This window comes from Cinclus cinclus, chromosome 1, assembly GCF_963662255.1.
Source record: "Cinclus cinclus chromosome 1, bCinCin1.1, whole genome shotgun sequence".
NCBI lineage: Eukaryota > Metazoa > Chordata > Aves > Passeriformes > Cinclidae > Cinclus > Cinclus cinclus.
This window is the reverse complement of record NC_085046.1, coordinates 24,168,887-24,189,357: the sequence shown is the minus strand read 5'-3', so window position 1 is coordinate 24,189,357 and position 20,471 is coordinate 24,168,887. Positions and strand designations below refer to the sequence as shown.

The 20,471-nt window shown below is 44.2% G+C and overlaps 1 protein-coding gene across 3 annotated transcripts; it reads left to right on the top strand.

Annotated features, from left to right (window-relative positions):
• Positions 1-337: 337 nt before the first annotated feature.
• On the top strand, positions 338-14,775 carry LOC134053097 (serum paraoxonase/arylesterase 2). 3 transcript variants are annotated; one of them, XM_062507941.1, is made up of 9 exons: positions 338-432; positions 3,970-4,040; positions 8,667-8,722; positions 9,562-9,727; positions 10,822-10,948; positions 11,783-11,983; positions 12,609-12,690; positions 13,194-13,322; positions 14,235-14,775. In XM_062507941.1, the coding sequence occupies exons 1-9, from the start codon at positions 359-361 to the stop codon at positions 14,391-14,393; spliced, it is 1,065 nt and encodes a 354-aa protein (XP_062363925.1). In that variant the 5' UTR covers positions 338-358; the 3' UTR covers positions 14,394-14,775. The 3 variants fall into 3 exon arrangements, with proteins under 3 accessions (XP_062363925.1, XP_062363932.1, XP_062363917.1); XM_062507948.1 differs by having other exon boundaries at positions 9,562-9,744; positions 10,863-10,948; XM_062507933.1 differs by lacking the exons at positions 338-432; positions 3,970-4,040; positions 8,667-8,722 and having other exon boundaries at positions 8,731-9,727.
• Positions 14,776-20,471: the final 5,696 nt, after the last annotated feature.

Here is a 20,471-nt window from a genome sequence, read left to right as displayed (position 1 = left end):
GGGAAGGCTGCGGTGGAAGAAACACAATTTTGGGGAGTAAACTTTGGTATGAGTGTACACATAACAGCGTGTACATCCCAGCAGAGGTATACAAGGAGTACCTGAACATCCCCCATCATGCGAAGTTCGACACACTTATTTTTGTACAATATTTTTATAACGGAGCTGGGAATTGTTCCCCCTGCGCTCCCCATGGGAGCCGTAGCAGGGATCCTGCAGAGAGCCCTGCCTGGCTCCGTGCCGCGGGTGCGGGCACGGCCGGGCGGGGCAGGGGCGAGCGGGGAGCGCGGGGCCCCGGGGGCGGGACGGGACGGGATGGGACGGGACGGGACGGGACGGGACGGAGCCGGGAGCGGCCATGGGGAAGCTGCTGGCGGTGGCTCTCGTCGGGATAGCGGCAGCCTTGGCGGCGGAGCGGCTGCTGGCGTTTCGGTGGGTGAGCGGGCTTTCGGAGCTGCGGGTCCCGGTGCCGGCGGGGAGGGACGGGGCCGAGGCGACCCCCGGGAGGGGGAGACTGAGCCGGGTCCCGCCGCGGGGCTGATCCCGGCGGAAGCGGCGAGCGCTTCCCCCGCCCTCCGAGCGGGAGGAGGACACCGCAGCTCCCGGCGTCGGGCACAACTTAGCCAGCACCTGCCCTTGCATCGGCGCAGTGTCAGCCGGAGGGGAAGGGTTCTTCACCATCGTCACCATCAGTGCCGTCCACATTAGCAAGGGAAGCGTTTTCTCCCAGAGAAAAATACAGGCCCTGCGATGCTCTTTTCATCTGGTTTCGGCATCAACTAACTTCGGAATCGTGTGTGCAGCGGAAATGCCCTTTGCACTGAGTGGATGTGAAATCCTCCCCAGGATGATGTTGGGAGCAAAGGGGACGAAGGGAGAAGGTGCCCTGGGGCGGAGGGGGAGGGGAGGGGGGTAGTCTCTCTGTTTTTATAGAGCAATTAACAGGGATGTACTAAAAGCACTGTGAATTTACCTCAGCTCCTGCCGACTGGCCAAACAGTAACCCTAAATCAGTTTGCCAGAAACCTGGGTTACATTCTACCAAAGCTGATCTCTGGATAACAGTAGCCCCTATGTAGATGAGGTTTCCTCTGATGGAGCACAGGCTTTGGTGAGCCTAAGTTGTGACCTCACTTGCTGTGAGCTGGAATAACCAGCCACATCATGCTCCCTATCACACACCTCATGCCATGAGGTATGAATGTGAATACTGGTGTAACAGCAGCTTCTGTCCTGAAAGCTCCCAAATGTGTAACTGGTCCTTTCAGGTCACAAAAGCGATGCTGAATTACTGTATTGGAAGGTGACTAAGTCATTATAATTTTGCTTATGCTCACAAGGACTCCAAATGCCTGATTTCAAAGCAATGACATCCAGCTAATTGAACTTTGGGTAGATAGTAATTGTATCTAACAACAGAAGGAGAGCTTTACTGCCTGGACACTGATGCCTGGCATGGATGAGTTTGCATGTTGCACTAAATCCACTATGAGTGTTACTGGTGATAGCCACGATGGGAATGGGGCCCTCCTGCCCTAGAGCTGCATAGACTGGGACAGCAAACCTGGAAGATACTCACAGGCTTTAGTGGGCTGAGCCATTTCAAAGCACTGTGAAGAGCAGGGGACTCCACCTCTCCTCCAAACTGAAGGAACAAATGAAAGGTTAGGAATCAGGTAAAGGAGAATCTCGGTGAAGAAGCAGGTTCCCCCTGCCTCCGTAGCTCTCGGTGGGTTTTTCCTATGTGCTGTGTTTCCTGCAAACTGCAATGTACCAGCAGTCTTAAGACAGTTGCCAAGTTTGGATACACAACTTCAGATCACAAAGTACTCTAAAAGTAATTAAACACAGTCTTGAGAGGAGAAACTGTGGGTGGTGTTAGCTCTTGCCAAGGGTCTCTTTTATTCGTCCCCTTTCCAGACAGCAGGAATCCAGCAAAGACTTTCTGCAGCTCCTTATGAATTAAAGAAAAAACAAACAAACAAAAAAAAAAAAAAAAACAGAATCAAATCCCAAAAGATTCATGATTGGTTAGTGTAGAGATGAGGAAAACTACAAGACAGAGAGGTCTTTGAATATACAGTGGGCTCCTTCTGAAGGAAAGGGGAGGCCTGTGGTCTGTGTTCCATGAAGTAGGACAGCAGGTGGAGGACTGAAACTGGAAAGAGAACCTGTGAGGAAAAAGGTGTCATGCACTGGAGTTGCACCAAGTAGCAAAAACTCTTGCTTTCTTTGAAGTTGCATCCTGCACATATTGCAGGTCCTCCATATTCCAGACCATTCTTAGTAGGGCCAGTTAGTAATCTAGGCCATCTGGCTGGGTGGCTGAGGCTGTCTGAGCTAGATAAACTGACACATTTTGGAAAAGCCTCTATATATGCTGCAGGCTTGTGACTGGTGTCCTTTTGAATTACTCTCATTCCAGCCCATGAAGTGTTTCCCTGGGAATGTTGTCAGGATATCATCATCCCTTGGTGGCTGAGTTCCTGCTATGCTTTTGCTCAGGGTGGCTTGCAGCCTGCCTGGGAAAAGCTGATGAAAATAGGGAAGGGAAAAGCCCTAAAAAGGCAGCAGTGCAGCTTCAGGCAGGATCACCCTGTGCCACCCACGAGGGCTTGGTGGGTTTGGCTGAGCCAGGATGTTGGTGGGTAAGGGGGCAGCTGATATCCCTCCTGTGCTGTTTGTGGGCTGGGAGCCAGCGTGATTCTGTCAGCTCTCCTGTGCTGGGAGAGAGGGCTTGGGAGGGTTTAACTCGGCTCCTTTCCCTTGCTGTTGTCTGCACTTTTTGCTGTTTTTCTTCTTTTCTTTTGGCCTTATATTAGCAACCTGTGTCAGTGATACAACACTGAAGCAATCTACAATTCATATTTAAGTGATTAAAAAATGCAGGACTGACATACCATACAGTGCTCAACTGTAGCACATATTTTTCATATCACTGACTGATACTGCTGTTTAGTTTATGTTTATGCCTGAAACTATATAAACATGCAAAGGTTTTGCTGTGGGATCTTTGCATTCAGAATTTCCTGTGGCTGCAGCAATAACCTCAACACATGCATATGACAGTCATGCAAAGGAGTTACTGTGTTAGGTTAAATGCTTACTTCCAGGCAGGAAAAAAAATAAATAAAGAAAGAAATATTCTAGCACACTAGAATACATAGAAATGCAACGTATTTTCTTGTGTCACTGTGGACCAGCATGGTCAAACCTCCCAGTTGTGAGGTGTTGTTCGTACAGGTTTCAAACAATTTGGAATGGAGGAAGTGGAGAAATACAAACTTGTGTGTGCCTGTCTGTATCTGCTTGTCCAGTGAAGTATGATCCAGAGGTGGAATTTCATGCACAGTCATGGATGAAATAAGCACTGATGAAGGGTAATGCTTGGGGTGGTTACCGGGAGTGAAGAGGTCAGGACAGGGTAATTGCTGGAAACCATACTACCAAGTCCTGCGTGTTGTAAGGAAATGAGTACTCCTGCCTTGCAACAGTGCTATTGCTACCTTTGAATGTAGACAAAGAATGAAGAAAGTGCAACTGCTGGTGGTCCGGTCACCAAAAATAGGCAGTGGGTTGCAGTAGAAGACCGCCCTCTCCTCATGTGAAATGTTGGTCCTAACAGCAGGGTGCTTCTATATTTTGGTGTCTGAAACCTGAAGAAAGCGTGGTTAGGTTACTTTATCAACTGAGCTGCAGTGGGTCATGAAAGCTTGTTGCTGAAGCTCATTAACAGAAGTGAAGTTGTTTCTGAAGTTACTCAGTGTAGAAGAATCACTTAATCCTTGGTCATGTGTACCACTGCAGTGATTTGGAGCAGTTGCTGTTGTTGGTTCTGGAGTTTGCTTATTCAGTGTTTTATGGCTGATTTGTTGCTGCAATATGGCAGACAATAAAACTGAAAACTAGGAAAGTTACCTGTTCCAAAACTGGCTGGGTGCTGTTTAACCCTGTTCTTTCCTCTTGCAGGAACAGACTCAACGCTTCACGGGAAGTGGCCCCAGTGAGCCTCCCAAACTGCCGGCTCATTAAAGGGATCGGTACGTGCTTAAAATAACTGAGTGCTTTGCTTTTGTCCAGCCTTCTTTTGTAATGGCTTCTCAAAGCCAGCTTCCAAGCCTGATCCTCACAAGAAAAAAAAAAAAAAAAAAAAAAGCTGATTTGACTTTCATTTGCTACTTGGATTTGGAAATAGGGAGAAACTGCAGGAAGAAAATGGTACTGAAAAATTAGTTTGGTATAAGTCGGCATTCCATTTCTTTTCCTTTTTTGAAATTAAGTACCTTGCAAACACTTGCCCATTGCTAAGCCGCTTGGGAAATGATTTGGCTTTTAGATGAGGGTATGCTGGCTCTTCAGGCAGGTACCTACAGGAGACTGTCAGCTGGTGACATCTTGGAGATGGGAAGTGATGCTAGGGTGGGAGTTTTAGGGGACATCCACAGGCACACGGAGAAAGAGTGGCTGCTATATTCCACCCAGGTTGTCCCTCCTTAGGGCCACATTTTGGGGATATTTCGGAGCTGGCTGGTGCAGGTGGTGGGCTGGAGCTCGGCGTGGTTGCGCAATGAGCAATGTGCGGTTCCAAAGAGCGAGGGGTCATGTTTGTCATCTTAGTCTGGTTTGCAGAGAGGTTTAACAGAGTGGCTGAAATGTTGACTTTGTACTTTGGGCCGTGTGTTTAGCACACAGCAGCATTTCTGTCTTGCTATTTTTCTCTCCATTTAGGATAACCAGTTTATGAAATAGATAGATTTGAATTTGAGAGCTTTTTTGTGTCTCTCTTTCTCCCAAAAAATCTCAACACAGGCTTGATGGCTAAGGATTTCCCTCTCCTGAGTATTTTTGGAAATGTCTTGAATTATGTTGAAATTTGTCTTGACTGTTCATGCGTAAAAAGTCATTGGATGAACTTTTACAGCCTTGACTTTGAGCTTGCTGAGTCAGTGAGTTGATTTCATAAATCTAATTTCTTCTTTGTGTCAGGATTCAAACATCTTAATAAAGACAAATTGCTGCTATGAATGAGTATATGCAGAGTTCTTGTGCTTGGAAGTAGGTACAGAAAAAATTGCATTAAAAATGTTTCCAGGTCTTATAAGTTAAGCTGTAATTTACTCACACAAGCTTATGAAGGATGCTTGTTTGATGGTGATTAATATAAAATAATTTCTGAGTAATTTTTTAAGCATATCACTATTGCAATATTTATAAGACTTTTTTTCAACATGATTGCTTTGTTGAGGAAAGAAGGAAACTTGGAAAAGACAAATAGAGTTGTGTTTCAGTTCTGAACAGTATCTTGGTTTTTGTGCCTGACATTTACATGCAGATTAGGTTATTTCTGAGAGCCTGTCTCTGCTTAGAGGCAGTGGATCCATTTACACAGCTTCATTTCTGCTTCTTGCTGGCTTCTCTAACACTGTCCCTTCACACAGAGAACTGCACATTGCCTTGCCTTTGCTCTGCAGTTTGCTGCTCACTAGTAAAATAAAAATGCCAAAAATTAGTTTAACAGGTCCAGTGTGGTAGAAAGAGAAGTAACAAAGGATTGTGCAAACTCAAAAATTGGCACAAAAGTTCACTCAGACGTCTTCTAAAACTCATTTGCTGTGACTAGGGGGCTTATGTCAGTCAGGGTGACCAAGGATCCCTGAAACTTAAATATTCTAGGTAGTACTGTTCAGACATGGGGTTCTCCTGTACTTGGTAAAGTTGCTTGTGTGGGTGACTTTGTGTAAGGATATCTTTGTACATGGATGTTGTGGCCTCCTGAGCTTTTTTTTCCTTTAAAATGATAGGATAAAGTTTAAAAAACAATCTCTTTTTATTTTAATACTGAAATCAGTCCTTCTGAACTCTTAATGCTACATAGGTCCCAGAGCTGGATCAATTGGATCAGAGCAAAATAATCTTAAATTATCCATTCTGTACATAGAGCAGAACTCTGGTACAGTCTGTGAATTATAAGTGATGGATCTATAGTAAGTGAAACAAACACAGAGTAAATGGAAGACTTCTGTAGTGGACCCTTTTCTTTCTGCACAGTTTCATATTTTCTGTATCTTGTTAGACTTTAATCTATTCTTCTTTTCAAATATTGTGTAATATAAGCACAGATGCAAACACTGAACAAACAAAAATTGCAGCTTGTCCTAGGCCTCATTCATAAATATGTAGTAAAGGCTATATTTGCAGAATAAACACAAAGTTCTGAGTTTTATTGGTGTCTCATCATATTACTGGTTTATAGTAAACTGACCATATCTTCTGTACTGATTCCTAAAGTTCAAGAAGCTACTACAGAAGTTGCTAGAAATACTTGCAGCTTGGAACAATTCAAAGGATATGGGCAAAACAGCGTCACACTTTTGGATGTGAAATCCAGATGAGTTTTGTTAGATACACCTGCAGAATACATCATACTAAGATAAAATAAAGAACAACAAAAAGCCAGTATTTCTAAAGTAGGCAGCAGTTTTTCACACTATCTTTTAATTTTTCTTAAATGACGCCTCTTCAGATAATCCCACGGACAAGCTGGGCTCAGTGATACAATTAAACAACATAGTGCATATAAATGGCACGCAGGGAGTCAGTTCCTAACTCTCCTGGCCCAGAGAGTGCCTGCAGCAGCAGCACAGAGCCCTCCCAAAACAGGGCATGTGTGTCTGCAGCCCCTCCTTGGTGCTGCTGGATCAGCAGGGCTGTGCTGAGTCAGCATTCCACTGCTCTCCTGACACCACTGGCTTCCACACATTCCAGGACCCGGCCATGGAGTCCCCAGAATGTGCTTTGCTGGGCAGTTTCTCTTGAAGCAGTTTGGTGCAGGGCTCTCAGAGCTCTCCTTCCACCGGAAACTTGTCGTTTTTAATTATCTGCTCCCCATCAGCCCTCTCATCTTTCTGCTTGGCAGTCTCACTGATTCAGTAGTAATAAATGATTATATCTCTGTTTATTCACTCACCAGTGTGTGCTGCCAGTAAAAGCTGTCTGTCCAGCTCATGTCACCATGGCAATTGAGCCTCTCAGCATTTATTTATGCTATTATCCTCACAGCAATCCTAGGAAGTGGAGAATTGCCACTAACCCCATTTTATAAATTAACCCAGACTTGAAGAGACTGGGGCAAAGGGAAGGAGTTTGTGGCTTAAACCACCGTGTCAGCTGAGCTGAGGGAAAAAAAAAAGCCCAAATTCAAAACTTCAATTGGAAAATACAGGCTCTAAATGTCTCTGGACATATCAGTGCAGATGTTGTCTCCTTCCTGAATTAGTCAAAATTCAGAACCAAAACCCAGGGGTGGGGTAACACCTGACTCCTCCCAAAATGTATCTTCAGACATTTTGCTCTTCAGAAGGCAGGGATACTCTGCCCATTGCTGTCATGGGATGGAGCAGGAACTTCCTGAGGCTGAGGAGGACCTGGCTCTGGCCAGAAGTGAAAAGTTGTGCCACTGCATCTTCCCAGGGCTGAGCTGAGGAGGAACTTTTCTGGATGGATGAATTTGGGGTTCTGGTTTCTCTCCAGAGAGGCAGTCAGTGATCCCAGGATAAATTACAGCCCAGCCAAACCAGTACTCGGATAAATAGGAGTTGCTTAAAAGCAAACAGTAAACCCAGCAAAAATTTGCAGGTGCTTCCTCGGGAGGAGGTGATGAGGTGCAAGGGATTGTGTGGCCCTTGCAGGGTCACACGTGTGGCTATGGCAAAGAAGGATGGGGTGTGGAGACATGGGACAAGCTGTGTGGAAAAACCTCGTGTTGATGGTTCTGATAAAGAAAACCTGCTGAAGAATTTTCTTTAAGCAAATGCTCCTAAGTGGTTTCCTTCACCATCTGGAAAGTGGATTGTGAGGAATGTTTTTGCTGGTGATTTGGAGAAGAGAGGGGAGGCTTCTCAGGGGAGTGGTGGAAATGTGGGATGGCAAACGGGCTTCAGCATTGGACCAAAAACTCTTTGGAGAGTGCTTGATGAAAGCCTAAAATCTCTTTAGTGTTCTTACTAAAGGGTTTTGATTTTGTCTTCCTTTCTTAGCTGGGAAAAATATTACAGGAGCTACAGGAACTGGTAATATTGGAAGTGATTACCTGTAGTTGAAAGTGAGGTGTAACTATGAAAGCCCTTAGCTGTTATAGATATGGTAGGTTCTCTGTCACTTGAGAGCTTTAACTAAATATTTGGCAATCCATCTTTGTGAAGTGTCCCAACTCAATCAGGAGAATTAGTGTGCCCAATTCCCACAGCTGCCTTATGCAAGCCTGAGGCCTGAGTCACAGGTTTGGTCCTGTACTGGAAAATCTCCATGCCCACACTAATTTCTTGCTGCAGAATACATCCTCAGGAGATGGTGATTCATCCCATGCCTGGTGGTTCATCTCACAATATCTGGGGCACATGGAGCTGGGTAGGAGACTGCCTGGCCACTGCAGGGGGCACCCCTGGGCCCCCAAAAGAGGTGAACCCTGGTACTATTTCCTAACTTGACGTGCTGTCTTCTGCTACCACTTTTAACACAGTGTGATCTTTTCCACCAAACTTCCTCCTGTGTGTGGTCATATCAGAAAGGGTCATTTATGGGAACTGGAACTGTACTTAAAATGAGGTTTTTTCCAATGGGAAATACTTCATGTCACCTGAAAACCCCTGTTTAACTCTGTTTTGCAGAAACTGGTTCAGAAGACATCGATATACTTCCCAATGGACTGGCTTTCATCAGTTCTGTAAGTTCCTGTGCCACCTCCCCATGCTGGGGCTTGCCTGCTTCCTTATCTCCAGAAGCCAGAGGTGAAAACAGCAGGAGGGGCTCTTTTTTACAAGGCTGACTGGGTCCCAAAGAACAGCCCAGTCTTGTGTTGGCTTAGCTGTCATCCCCCTCTGCTTGAGCAAGCATGCTCCTTACACAGAATAGGTGTTGGTGGCTCTGACACAGGTATCCTATCACACTGACTTACCTGGCCACATACCCTTGACTTTCTTTAGTGCTACTTTACTGAAATGTTGAAATGTCAATCATCTGCCATGTTAAGAAGATGTGTTAATTCCCTAACTTTAAAAAATAATCAAATTTTATGTATCAGTTTTGCTTTTCTTGATTTTTTTTTGGTAAGACTTTAGGAGATAGGTTTTCAACCTTTTCTTTGCAATTAGGATGGTTGGTGATTATTTGCTAAAACAAAAGCTGACATTCTCATCTATGTGCTCCAGGGGCACCGAGGTGATGATAATCTTTTAAAATCCATGCCAGGAATCGTGAGCTGTTGCATTGGTGCTGCTTCCCATGGCTTTGCCATGCGTGATGCAGCCAGTGGTGCTGGGCTGCCAGTTTGTCCCCAGGGTGTGCCAGCTGTGGTGCCTTGGGCACGGCTCCTTGTGCCCCCACACAGCCAGGGGGGAGCAGAGCCATCCCTCCACCTCCCTCACTGCTCAGCAGCCTGAAGCAGAGGGACAGACATCCTCTGGCGTGCTTGCAAGTCTGATCAAGGGCCCAGCTTCTTCAGCCCAGTGTTGCTCTTGTTTACCTTTTATCCGGGAATTATTTATTTATGTTTGGATTCTACAGGGCTTGAAATATCCAGGATTAAAGAGCTTTGCTCCAGATAAGCCAGGTGAAATATTTTTGATGGATTTGAATGAAGACAGTCCCAGAGCAGTGGAACTGAGAATCAGCCGAGGGTTTGATCTGGCATCATTTAACCCTCATGGAATCAGCACCTATGTAGACAGAGGTAAAGAGCTCGAGATGGTGGCAAGTATCAGCCTAGAGAGCATAATCAGGAATCCCTTTGCAGCCTTGCCCTGCACCTCCAATGGTTGTTCTTGCTGGGAGACAAAAGAGGTTAGGTTTTTTTACCTTTGTTTTGCTCTTTTCTAAATGTCAGCTGTTAAAGGAAACACACTTGCACATAATTTCAGTCTGTCTGAAACAGAAAGATGCCCTGGATATTGAAAGGAAAGAAAAGATGGTAAAAGTTAGAGTTGAAAACCACAGAAAATTGATTTTTTGTTTACATCTCTCTCACACTGGGTTCGAGTGTTTTGAGGAGATACATCGTTCACCAACTAGTAGTGCTCAGAATGGAAACTTTTGTGGCAAAACAGTAAATTATCAAATCTCTGTAAATTATCAAAACCTCTGCTACTCTTTGGCCAAGCCAAGTTTTCTTCTCCAAGATATGTTCTCCTACATCAGGCTCTGATTAGCAATAAAGTATCATTTTCCCTGTCCTTTCATTGAGGTTTTTAGCAGAACAATTAGAATTTTGCAAATACAGAGAGACCAATGGCTGCAGCTTGACCTGCATCCCCATAGAGTCACCCTTTAAAGGAAGGTGTTGGAAAGATCAGTGGTGGCTAAGGTAGGGTCCTGCCAGCAGGGCTGGGCAGATGGGCTGCAGCCTTGCACAGAATGCAGGAAAAGGATGCTCCTTCCCCTCTCCCAGGGGATGTGGTAGAGCCCAAACTGCCTTGGCCACAAACCCTTCTTCCAACTGACTGGGAGTTTTTCACAGATTGCAAAACCCAGTGGCTTGGGTATAAGGATGCGGTGGTAATTTCTTCCTTCCTTGAAAGAAATAGCAAAAATCTAGTTAACACAGTAGCTCCCTGTAGAGCCAGCCTGGGAGAAAAGGAGCTGGAAATCTGGCTCTGGTTGCAGAGGCATCTTACAGAACGTGGGTACTTGTCCCTCTGCCCCTGCAAGCCGTGAGACAAATGCACCAAACTCAGCATGTGCTCTGTACTCGAGGCTGCCTCAGGGCTGGGGATGCTCAGCCACACAAATTGTTGCAGAGAATTCAGCTGTCTCAATTTCTTTTCCAAGATGACACCGTGTACCTCTTTGTTGTGAACCATCCCCACCAGAAGAGCACAGTAGAATTGTTTAAATTTGTAGAAGATGACAATTCTCTTGTACACCTGAAAACCATTCGACATGACCTTCTGACAAGGTATTGGACTCAAATACAGTCTTCCCCCCGATCAGGCTGCATTGGTGAAATCCAATGTAGGATGATTTTTGGGTTTAGGCTATTATTGATGTATTTCCTCTTTAACCAGCATCCGTGTTTCTCTTACTGATTACTTCTTATCTGTGTAATCAAAAGCAGTGTTTCTCCAATCTCTAAGTAAGGTTTTTAATAGTTGTATCACTAAATCAGTCTTAAGTGCTGCTGTGATCGATGCCAGTGAATTAGCTTGGCATCCATTTCTCCTTTGTTCATGTAACCCATGCTCAGGTCCTTGCAGATATGAGTCTCCAGATATTTAATTCTCTGGATTTCCTACACTGTAAAAAACCCCATACATTTAGCTTTTTCTGGTTTTCTTTTTTTTAATACAATTTTTTTTTGGTCTGTCCTACTGCAATATGATTCTAAAATATACAGCCAGATTTAGAAAGTTGTTGCAACAGCTATTTTTTCTGTTTTCTACTTGAATGTAATGATCATGATGATGATGATAATAGTAATAATAATAATAATAATAATAATAATAATAATAATAATAATTTCCATATACTTACAGACAGGTAGCCAGATCCCTAGCTGATGCCCTATGGTCTGGTTCAGGTCTCAGCACTGTGCAGTCCTGGCTCATAGAAAATAGAAGTAAAAAGGATCTAAATAGTTTGATGACTATTTTAAGTACATCTATAATTGCAGCCTCTTTATGGGTATTGATGACCATGTCCTGACTCTATTCCGGGCAGTCCTAAAATTCTCCTTCATACCTCTGTTTTAATTTTTTTTTTAAATTTCTCCATCTCTTTATTTCTTTTTTAGTGTGAATGATATAGTAGCCGTGGGACCAGACAGTTTCTATGCTACCAATGACCACTACTTCACTGACTTCCTCTTGATGTTCTTAGAAATGTTCTTGGGTTTAACCTGGTCAAATGTGGTTTACTACAGTCCAAAAGAAGTTAAAGAAGTAGCATCTGGGTTTTATTCAGCCAATGGAATTAACATTTCACCTGATAGAAAGTAAGTTTCTCCTTACATTAGATTTTGTTCGATCACCCAGAAGTGTCTGGAGATCCTAATTTGTGCACATGGTACCTCTGTGGTCAGGTGTCTGAACTAATTAATGTACAGCAAGGTGCTGCCTGTGCAACACAAGTGATGCAGGGTGTTTGTAGCACAGAAGTTTTGTGTCTCAGTGTTTATCAGCAATGTTTGCTGCACTGTGTAGTACTTTACAGGCAATATAAGTGAACGGTTGCTGCATTTTAACCAGCTGATACAGGAGTTTGTGTGTCTTGCTTGCAAGGATTAATGGGGCAGGGTTTCTGCAAGCAGGGACTGCTCTACAGTTTTGCATCTGTATGACTGCACCAACCAGTCCTGTGGTGTGGACCAGTGATTTTAAAAAAATAAATAATAATTTATTATTAAGTCATAATTGTGACTTTCTGGTTCTAAGGCTTATTTCAGTGTTGTAATAGAAAAACTGGCACATTGTGAAGCTACATTGGCACCTCAGCAGGTTGGCTTCAGTGCCCTATGGCCAGCTTGCAATGTCTGTGTGTGGGCGTGCACAGGAGGAACTGCCTGGTTTTGGTGTCTGCTTACTCATATACATTAAGAGCTGCTTTTCTTTCTTCTGAAGGTACATCTATGTTGCAGATGTATTGGATCACAGTGTCTATGTCATGGAAAAACATGCTAACTGGAGTTTAACCCATGTGAAGGTAAGGTGGTGATGCTTAATAAAAAAGAGGCAAATGTGGATTTTACACAGAATAGGTCCAAATGCTTGAGATGAATGCTTGTGATTTCAGCATGATCATCTGTAAAATTCTGGTTTGGGTGGCTCCTGCTGTGGGTTTGCAGAGGTGCCTGCACACCCCATTACAGAGTTTCAGGTCTTCCACCCTCCTACCAACAACCAGGGGATGAATCCTTGGGTCTGCTCTTGAGCTGTAGTGGAAGTCTGCCTCAGGCAGTGTGGATCAGAGCACTGAAATCATCCACAGAGGTGTAGGTGTGAATGAGCTGATGGAGGAAGCTCAGATCCCAGGGGTGGGGATGATGCATACCAGTGGAAAACAAAAACAGAAGTGGGGGGAAAAGTATTTATTAAAAAAAATCAGTCTAAGTTATGTCAGATTATACAAGTCTGTTGGTTATGTTGTAGTTTACTTCCAGGATTTCTGATAGATTTAACTTCTTGTTTTTGCTCTGTGTTGGATAGATGCTGCAGCTGGACACTCTGGTTGATAACTTGTCTATTGACCCTCGCACTGGAGACATCTGGACAGGGTGTCATCCCAATGGGATGAAGATGTTCTACTATGATCCTGAAAATCTTCCTGCATCTGAGGTGCCTTTTGGTAGACATCATTGGTCTCTTGGCTATGTCTGTGCCGGAAAGTTGATTTGTTCAAATTATGCTGGTATAACTTAACTGCATTTCTTAGAAGCTGCCTGGCACAAAGTGCTTTTGTTAAAGCAAAGACCAAGCTGGCTTCTGCCTTCAAGTGAGAGCCTGAACAGTATATACTCACTAACAAACACCTATTCAGATCCTTGGGCAACAACTAAATACTTTCCAACCAAGTAGCTCAGTCACCTTGGACTCCTTAAGCTGGTTTCTGTGCAGCTGTGGACATGCACACGGATTCTGATGAACTGCATTAATTACTGAGCCAGCACCTCTTTGTCAAACTAAACATAATTGACTGAGTGCAAAGCGTGTCCAGAAACGCGTCCACAGGAATGATTAATCTTGCAAGTGTAGTTCAGCTGCAGGTAACTGTAATTCTTCTTTCTATGAAATCAGTGAGGTACTGGCATTGGGGTGACAGTGGCTACAAGTACAGCTGGCTGCTGTCCATTTGATTTCAGCCTTGTCTGAAGCTCCCTGTAAAGACACTTCTCAAAATTACCATGTTCAATAGCAAAAGATTTATGATACTAGGCAGTTGTGTACTCTGTCTGAGAAAACCATGAAAATAAGAAGATACTAAGTCTTAGTCTGGAAAAAAATATGCAGCTTCCTAGTGGTGGGGATGAGTGCCTTTCTTCCTTACAGATGTTGCAAAACTTAAAAAAAAAAAAGTGTTCATGGACTGTGCTTTGCTAAGGGCCCTCTCACAGGAATCACACGGTTGCAATTATCAGCAGCTGGTCATCCTAACTAATTTGTTTCAGTTAACATACTGACGTTCCCCTTATCCCTTGGAGCATTTTCACCTATGACCATTTCAATAGATGTATCCTCCCACTCTGGCAGGTCCTGCGCATCCAGAACATCCTCTCAGAGAAGCCTGTGGTGACACGTGTCTACTCTGACAATGGCTCTGTGCTGCAGGGAAGCTCAGTGGCATCCATCTATGAGGGAAAACTGCTCATTGGCACAGTCTTCCACAGAGCTCTCTACTGTGATCTATAGCTCATCACGGGCAAGACCTGCTGCTGTGGAAAGGATTGGATTTCTTGGGAAGTCACTTAGTTTCTGCCACATCTGCTAACAAGACTGTTCCAATAAAGGTTTACTACAGTAATGGAAATGTATTTTAGCCTTCCTCTCCAAAATGAGACTTCTACGCAATAGTAAAGGAAATGGAAGTGAAGGTGAGAAATTAGTTTATCTGTGTAATGGGGAGGACCCCATGTCGTTAACACAGGGTAACCTTTGAAGTTCAATTTCAGATTGCAAATGACTAAACTATCAGACACTGAATTATGTGCTGGCTGGAATTCTGGTTTGTTGTTTGGTTGTTTTTCTCCTCCATGGGAAAACTGATTTTGTAAATGAGAATTGCTGGCTACCAGTGTGGTGTGCATTCTTGTCACGACCTCTGGACCTTCCCAGGGACTGTGCTAGAGTTTTTTCTTCCAAACCTTCTGGTTGGCTTCCCCTAATGCTTCCAAAATAACTGGAAGGAGAATAAATGTTATTTCCATCTCATTAATTTTCCCTCCCTCCCCCCTTAAAGCTATTTCCTAATGTTACTCCAGCTTCATACATTTGTTTTAATCTGATGAGAAAAGAGTAGGGCATCACTTTGGAGAGGTTACTAACTGGGTGCTTCAAATGGAGTTTAGAAAAGCTTTCTTCTTCTCTTAAAGAGTGGGAAACACCTCCTGCACACCTTCAGCAGGAAGTGCATTAGCAGTTCCTATTGTCTGTCACCACAAAGGGAGCATTTCTGGGCACTTTGCAGTGACTCTCCCAAGCCATGGTCATGCATGTTCTGTGTTTAACTTCAGGTGTGGAGTCGATTTGCACCAGGCAGCCCTTCATGTTTACCTGGCATCAGTTACTGACATTTTGCACTGTCTAAAGCCTCACAGGTTTCCTTCAGCTAGCATTTTTGGGATGATATTAGCAGTCATTTGCAATGAACTGAACTCATTGTCCTTTGAAGCTAGAGCTCATGGAGCGAGCTTTTCTTGCATTTAGTGTAGATGCCCTTACTCTCAGAGCAGCTCCTGCTGTGCTTTCTGTCCAAGTTTCCACCTGTGATCAGCTGTCCAGTTTTGTGAAAGTTGCTGACATTCAGCTAAAGGCTCTGTGTTACATGTGCGATCTCTCGTGCTGGGGTTGCTACTGTGCTGCCTGCACCTGCCTGCACCTGCCTGCACCGGCCCTTTTCAGCATCTTGGCAGCCCCTCCAAATGCTGCCACCAGACAGACATCCCCGAGGGCCACCATCCCCTCTGCATCCTTCAGCTGATGCAGTAGCTTTTCCTCACTGCAGCTCTTCACCACGGTGGAGGAAAAGGACAGGCTGCTCCTGAAGTGCAAGTATGGGAGGAGAAAGAGCCCGTCCCTGGGTGCTGATTGCTAAGATGGCTTTGCTGCTCCCTCCTGCTGTCTGCTCTAGCACCAGCCACAGCTCCTCTAATCTGAAGAATACATGGGAAGTCCAGAAGACACAGAAGTGCTTCTGCCTTTAAGACAGACCAAATAACCTGCTCTGTAGCAGCCCAAGCACTGAGATATGATATGGAGTTATGTGCAAGCCCTCCTCTGTGTTTTACTGTTCTGGCTGAGGAGAGGCAGTACTGCAGTACTGCAGGCTGAGGTTCGGGTGAGCAGTGGCCCTGAACAGCAAATGGGTGTACTGACACCTCTTGGCTCCTGCACCTTTCCTTTTTAACAAGTTTAATGGCTTTCACCCACTGGTAGGAAAAGGGTAACTGCTCCCTTCCTGAGCAAAAGGGACAGCTCTAATGAGCAGGAAGTCAGTGCCAGGGCTTGCGCCTGGGGCTGTGTTGCTGTATGGGAAGAAGGATGGTATCATACCACTTCCTCTGCACTGCTGAGTGGGCTGTGGGTCTTTCCACATCACCTCCTGCCCCCAGAAAGCATCTGCTCCACCCCAAGACCTCACACTGCTCACTGGCACAGACACTGTGGTGTAAGGCACCTCCCTGTGCACAAGAATTTGTTGTGAGGCCGAGGAACAGCCAGTGAGTGGCATGTTGGCCCTTCCAAATGCCAGCAGCTTCCTACACAGCCGCCTACCAACAGCGGTCCCTGGAATCTGCGATGTTTTGTATCCAAAAATCAGGTGCTGCAGGTGTCAGTGATGGCTGGAGGGGCAGACTTGGTTGTCACTTAATCACACAGTTAAATGACTTCTCTCTGGGGGACAGTTCTGCATTAGCAGGTCTGTGCACAAACTGCTTACAGCTCCTCTCCGAAATTCTCAGTTGATCTGGGGACTTGAGCACTGCCCAAGCTTCACTGTCTGCCCATAAAGGCTTTGGTGACAAGGACTCATCTGTTTGGATCACAGCTCTGAATCTTTTGCTGCCCATGGCATGCAGCCCTTCCACAGAGCAGAGCCAGCCCTGAATGAGGGCAGCTTTTGTCTCATCCCTTTGCTGTACTTTGGCATTACCTAACTCTGGCTTTCCCGCTCCTTCCTTAGTAACTTCTCGCCCTGCAGGACACTTTCAGTTCCCCTCCTAAGTCGTATACAGGACTTGTAATCCATTTTCAGCCTTGAAGAGATGCTCCCAGAGCCCAAGCTGAAAGAACTGCTCTGAAGGAAGTTCTCACAGTAAGGAGAGGATGGGCTATTCAATCATTTGTGATTAGCCATCAACGCCTTGCACTAGCATTCTAATGTAATTATTCTAGGATTGTGATACTTCTTGTTCTGAAGTGCCACGTTCTAAAGAGTTACACCATGTATCAGCGACAGTGACAGCTGAAATGCCAATCAGACACCCGGCAGGTCCTGGATTTACCCTCTGGTTGTAGAAGTTCAACAGCCACTTCCCTCAGCAGTGCAGAAGTAACCCATCAAAACATTATTGTCACATTTTACTGTTGCTTAAAACACCTTCAAATGAACAAATTTACATGTTGTTGGATCTTGTCAACTTCTATTTTTTAATTGGTTTTGGCCTTTCAGAAAATCAAGACTGTCTTATCACTGGTTTGTTTTTTTTTTTTCTGTTCTAAACTACTCCTGTGCTGAAGATTTTCCCATCAGTCTGCCTTCAGATGGAACCATGGGCAAGTGAGGGGCCTTATCTTTCCCTACACATTTGGGAGGAGAGACATAGCTATCTGCTGTTACTGGCAGTGACATTCTGACCTGAGGAGGGCAGGAAGCCCATTGCCAACCTCCTCCACAGGTATCCCAGAATTGGAGCAGGGCCACTGGGCAGGAACATGGACAGCAAGCAGGTGTTGTGCAGCAGGAGCCAGGCTGGGGTACAACTTCTACCTCCTGGCAGCCTCAGTGCACAAACAGCAGTGGTGGAAGATGCAGCTCAAGCCTGACTTCGGGCACAACCCATTATCTTTAACATGCTGTAGAGACTGGAGCAGTTCTGGGCATTTCCAAAACCCAGCTGCAGCTCTCTGAGACAACCTGCACAAACAAGGACATGTACAGATGGCTCCAGGCCTAGGGAGCTGCTGAGCAGACACATTTTACATGCCAGTTGTGGACCCAGAGCATCTCAGTATATCTATTTTAATTAAGATAATAATTCTATGAATTGAGGATTCTTTTTATCTTCTTGCAGATGGTGGCTGTATTAGTGGAAGGTAAGATTTATGATTCAGTCATTGGGAAACACAAACTGGGTTAGACAGATTAAGTGCACAGTATTTGGCCTAGATTCTGATGGATGTAAATCCACTGAAATGACTACACAAATTGCACAGTCTGTGCCCTTTGTTTTGCCTTAACTTAATGCTTTACTAAAATCAAATAAATAAAAGACATATTAAACACATTCAGTAAAAGAACTGCTGTACTTTGAATGTATAAAATGTCCATTATAACTAACCTACACTTGAGTGTAAAATGTTTTTATGTAACAAAATCAATCCAGATCTTTTAAACACACAAACCTTAACCAGTATCAGAGAAGGCAGCCTATTTTTACAACCTGCAGCAAAACTGCATGCTACATTTCACCAGCATATAAAGAAAAAAAAAATTTTTTTTCCCCTTCATCTTTTTTGTTTTTTGTTTCTTTTTTTACTTCTTTCTACATAGTTACAGAGTGTAAATGAGACCCGCTTGGGGGCTTGTGAATCATGCCAATTTATCCAAGAGCTGGGATTAAAATAATCTTTGGCTGAGCAGAAGGAAGCAAATAAAAAGTAGGGCAAGGTATATATTTCCCTGACCCCCTAGCCTAACCCATGCAGCTGTCCGGTCATTCTCACCATTTACTATTTCTTCTGGAATGACCAAGAAAGGGGCAGAAAAGTGAGGACTCATTACAAATTCTAATAAAGATTCAGGATTTCTCATTTTATTGCATTCGTTGTCTAACAACAATAATACTCATTGGCAAGAAATTTATTTACACTAACAAATTAACTTTAAACCACAAGGCTTTGTTGTTTGTATTTCAACTGTAAGAAAACAAAGGGCCACCATGATGTTTTTCTTTGATGTCTCCCAAAAACTAAATATTAAACGAAGTTATCTTGGGGAAAACTCAACAATCTAGAGAAGTTCATATCAACCAAGCACAAGAGAACAAGCTCAGACATGGCACTACTGTGTCCTTCATGCAGGTGATCAGACACCAAGATGTACAAACAAAAAGTTCAGGATAACATGCATTTCATATACATTTGACCTCTTTAAAAAAAGAACAGAAAAAGGAAAAAATCTGAAGCACAACTATCTCTTTAACCATATAAAAAGAAACAACATAAGAAGCCAATTTTTACAGTAAGCACAGTGCATTTTAGTCTTTTAGCTGCCTGGTCTTCTAGCAATATGTGTAACACTTGTCAGTGACCAGTGAGATACCATTACAACACGTCTGGGAAATATGAAAGCAGTTGTTGAGTGAATGGGTATGGGAAAGTAGAGAGTCAGAAGACGTTCACTGTGCACTCTGCACTTCCAAATGGGCTGGTTACTCCTGCCTAGTGCCCCGAGATCCCCCTTTCCTTTAGACACTTCTGCACAGGGCCCAAATCCACTTCCACTGGTGTCAGAGGCAAAGCTCCCACTGGAAACCCAGCAGTAGCCCCAGGCTCCTGGGTTACACGGGAAGAAGAGACCTGCATAACTCAGGAGGTTTCACAAACCCTACAGCCTGTTCTTAACCCTTCCCCAAGAAACAGGCAATCCAAGGCACTACCACCAAACCTTCCTGTAAGATGTGCACTTTTTAAATTGTTACTTAATGCTAAAAGGAAAAGTACCAGTTGGTACAGCTGGTTAGTAAGAGAAAGCTCATTTTATATTGAGGGTTTGGAGGGCTCAATGTCATAACTAAGATTATCACAGCTTTGAAAAATCAGTTTCACAGGTACAGAAAAAGTCCAGTAAAATCCACAGGGAGTTTAACAAAAGGGACTGTGCCATCTGCAGATGACCCACATTCCACTCTATTGAGTAGGCAAGTCTCCTTGGATTTCACCTGTCATCCTGCTCAGAAATGAACTGCAGAAAGTGCTCCAATAAAAATCAAAGTTGGGGTTAAAAACACAAAAAACCTTGTTTCCTTGCTAGAATACTGACACCCATGATGATCCTCTTCCATACTACTGTAGTATGCACTATGTGCAAGAGTGGCACTTCCTTCTTCTCTTTCTCTTGGAAGTGGAACACAATTCATTCTCAAAAATGACACTGCCCACTTCTTACCAGTTCATGAGCCAGGAGGTGAAGGTATAGCAGCTCAGGAGGACAGGATGCTTTGATGAAAGCAATGAAGTGTGAGGAACCCTGGTTTCAAGTGTCAAGCACCTCTGAATGTCAACAACAGCTAAGTGCTGGCAAGTTTTAGAGGAAAGCTGCTCAGTAATTCTAGTAAAAGCTCAGTTCTTGTGGTATCCCTGCAGCAGACTACAGTCATAGCAAAAAAGATGCCATTGCAAAACAATTTTGAGAAGTTGAAAAAACACAAAAGTATTTGTATACACTGAAATACAATCATTTAATGCCATTCAGCTTTTTATTACTGGATTCTGTTCCACTGTGTAATTCTAACCCATGATCCTGTACAGGCTCCTCTCCCAGCAACG

Excerpts from the sequence above, each read along its gene's own strand:
- LOC134053097 (XM_062507933.1), top strand. The coding sequence starts at position 9,280 with ATGGCTTTGCCATGCGTGATGCAGCCAGTGGTGCTGGGCTGCCAGTTT. Across the intron at positions 12,691-13,193 it reads GGAGTTTAACCCATGTGAAG|ATGCTGCAGCTGGACACTCT; the intron begins GTAAGGTGGTGA and ends TGTGTTGGATAG. Across the intron at positions 13,323-14,234 it reads AAAATCTTCCTGCATCTGAG|GTCCTGCGCATCCAGAACAT; the intron begins GTGCCTTTTGGT and ends CCACTCTGGCAG.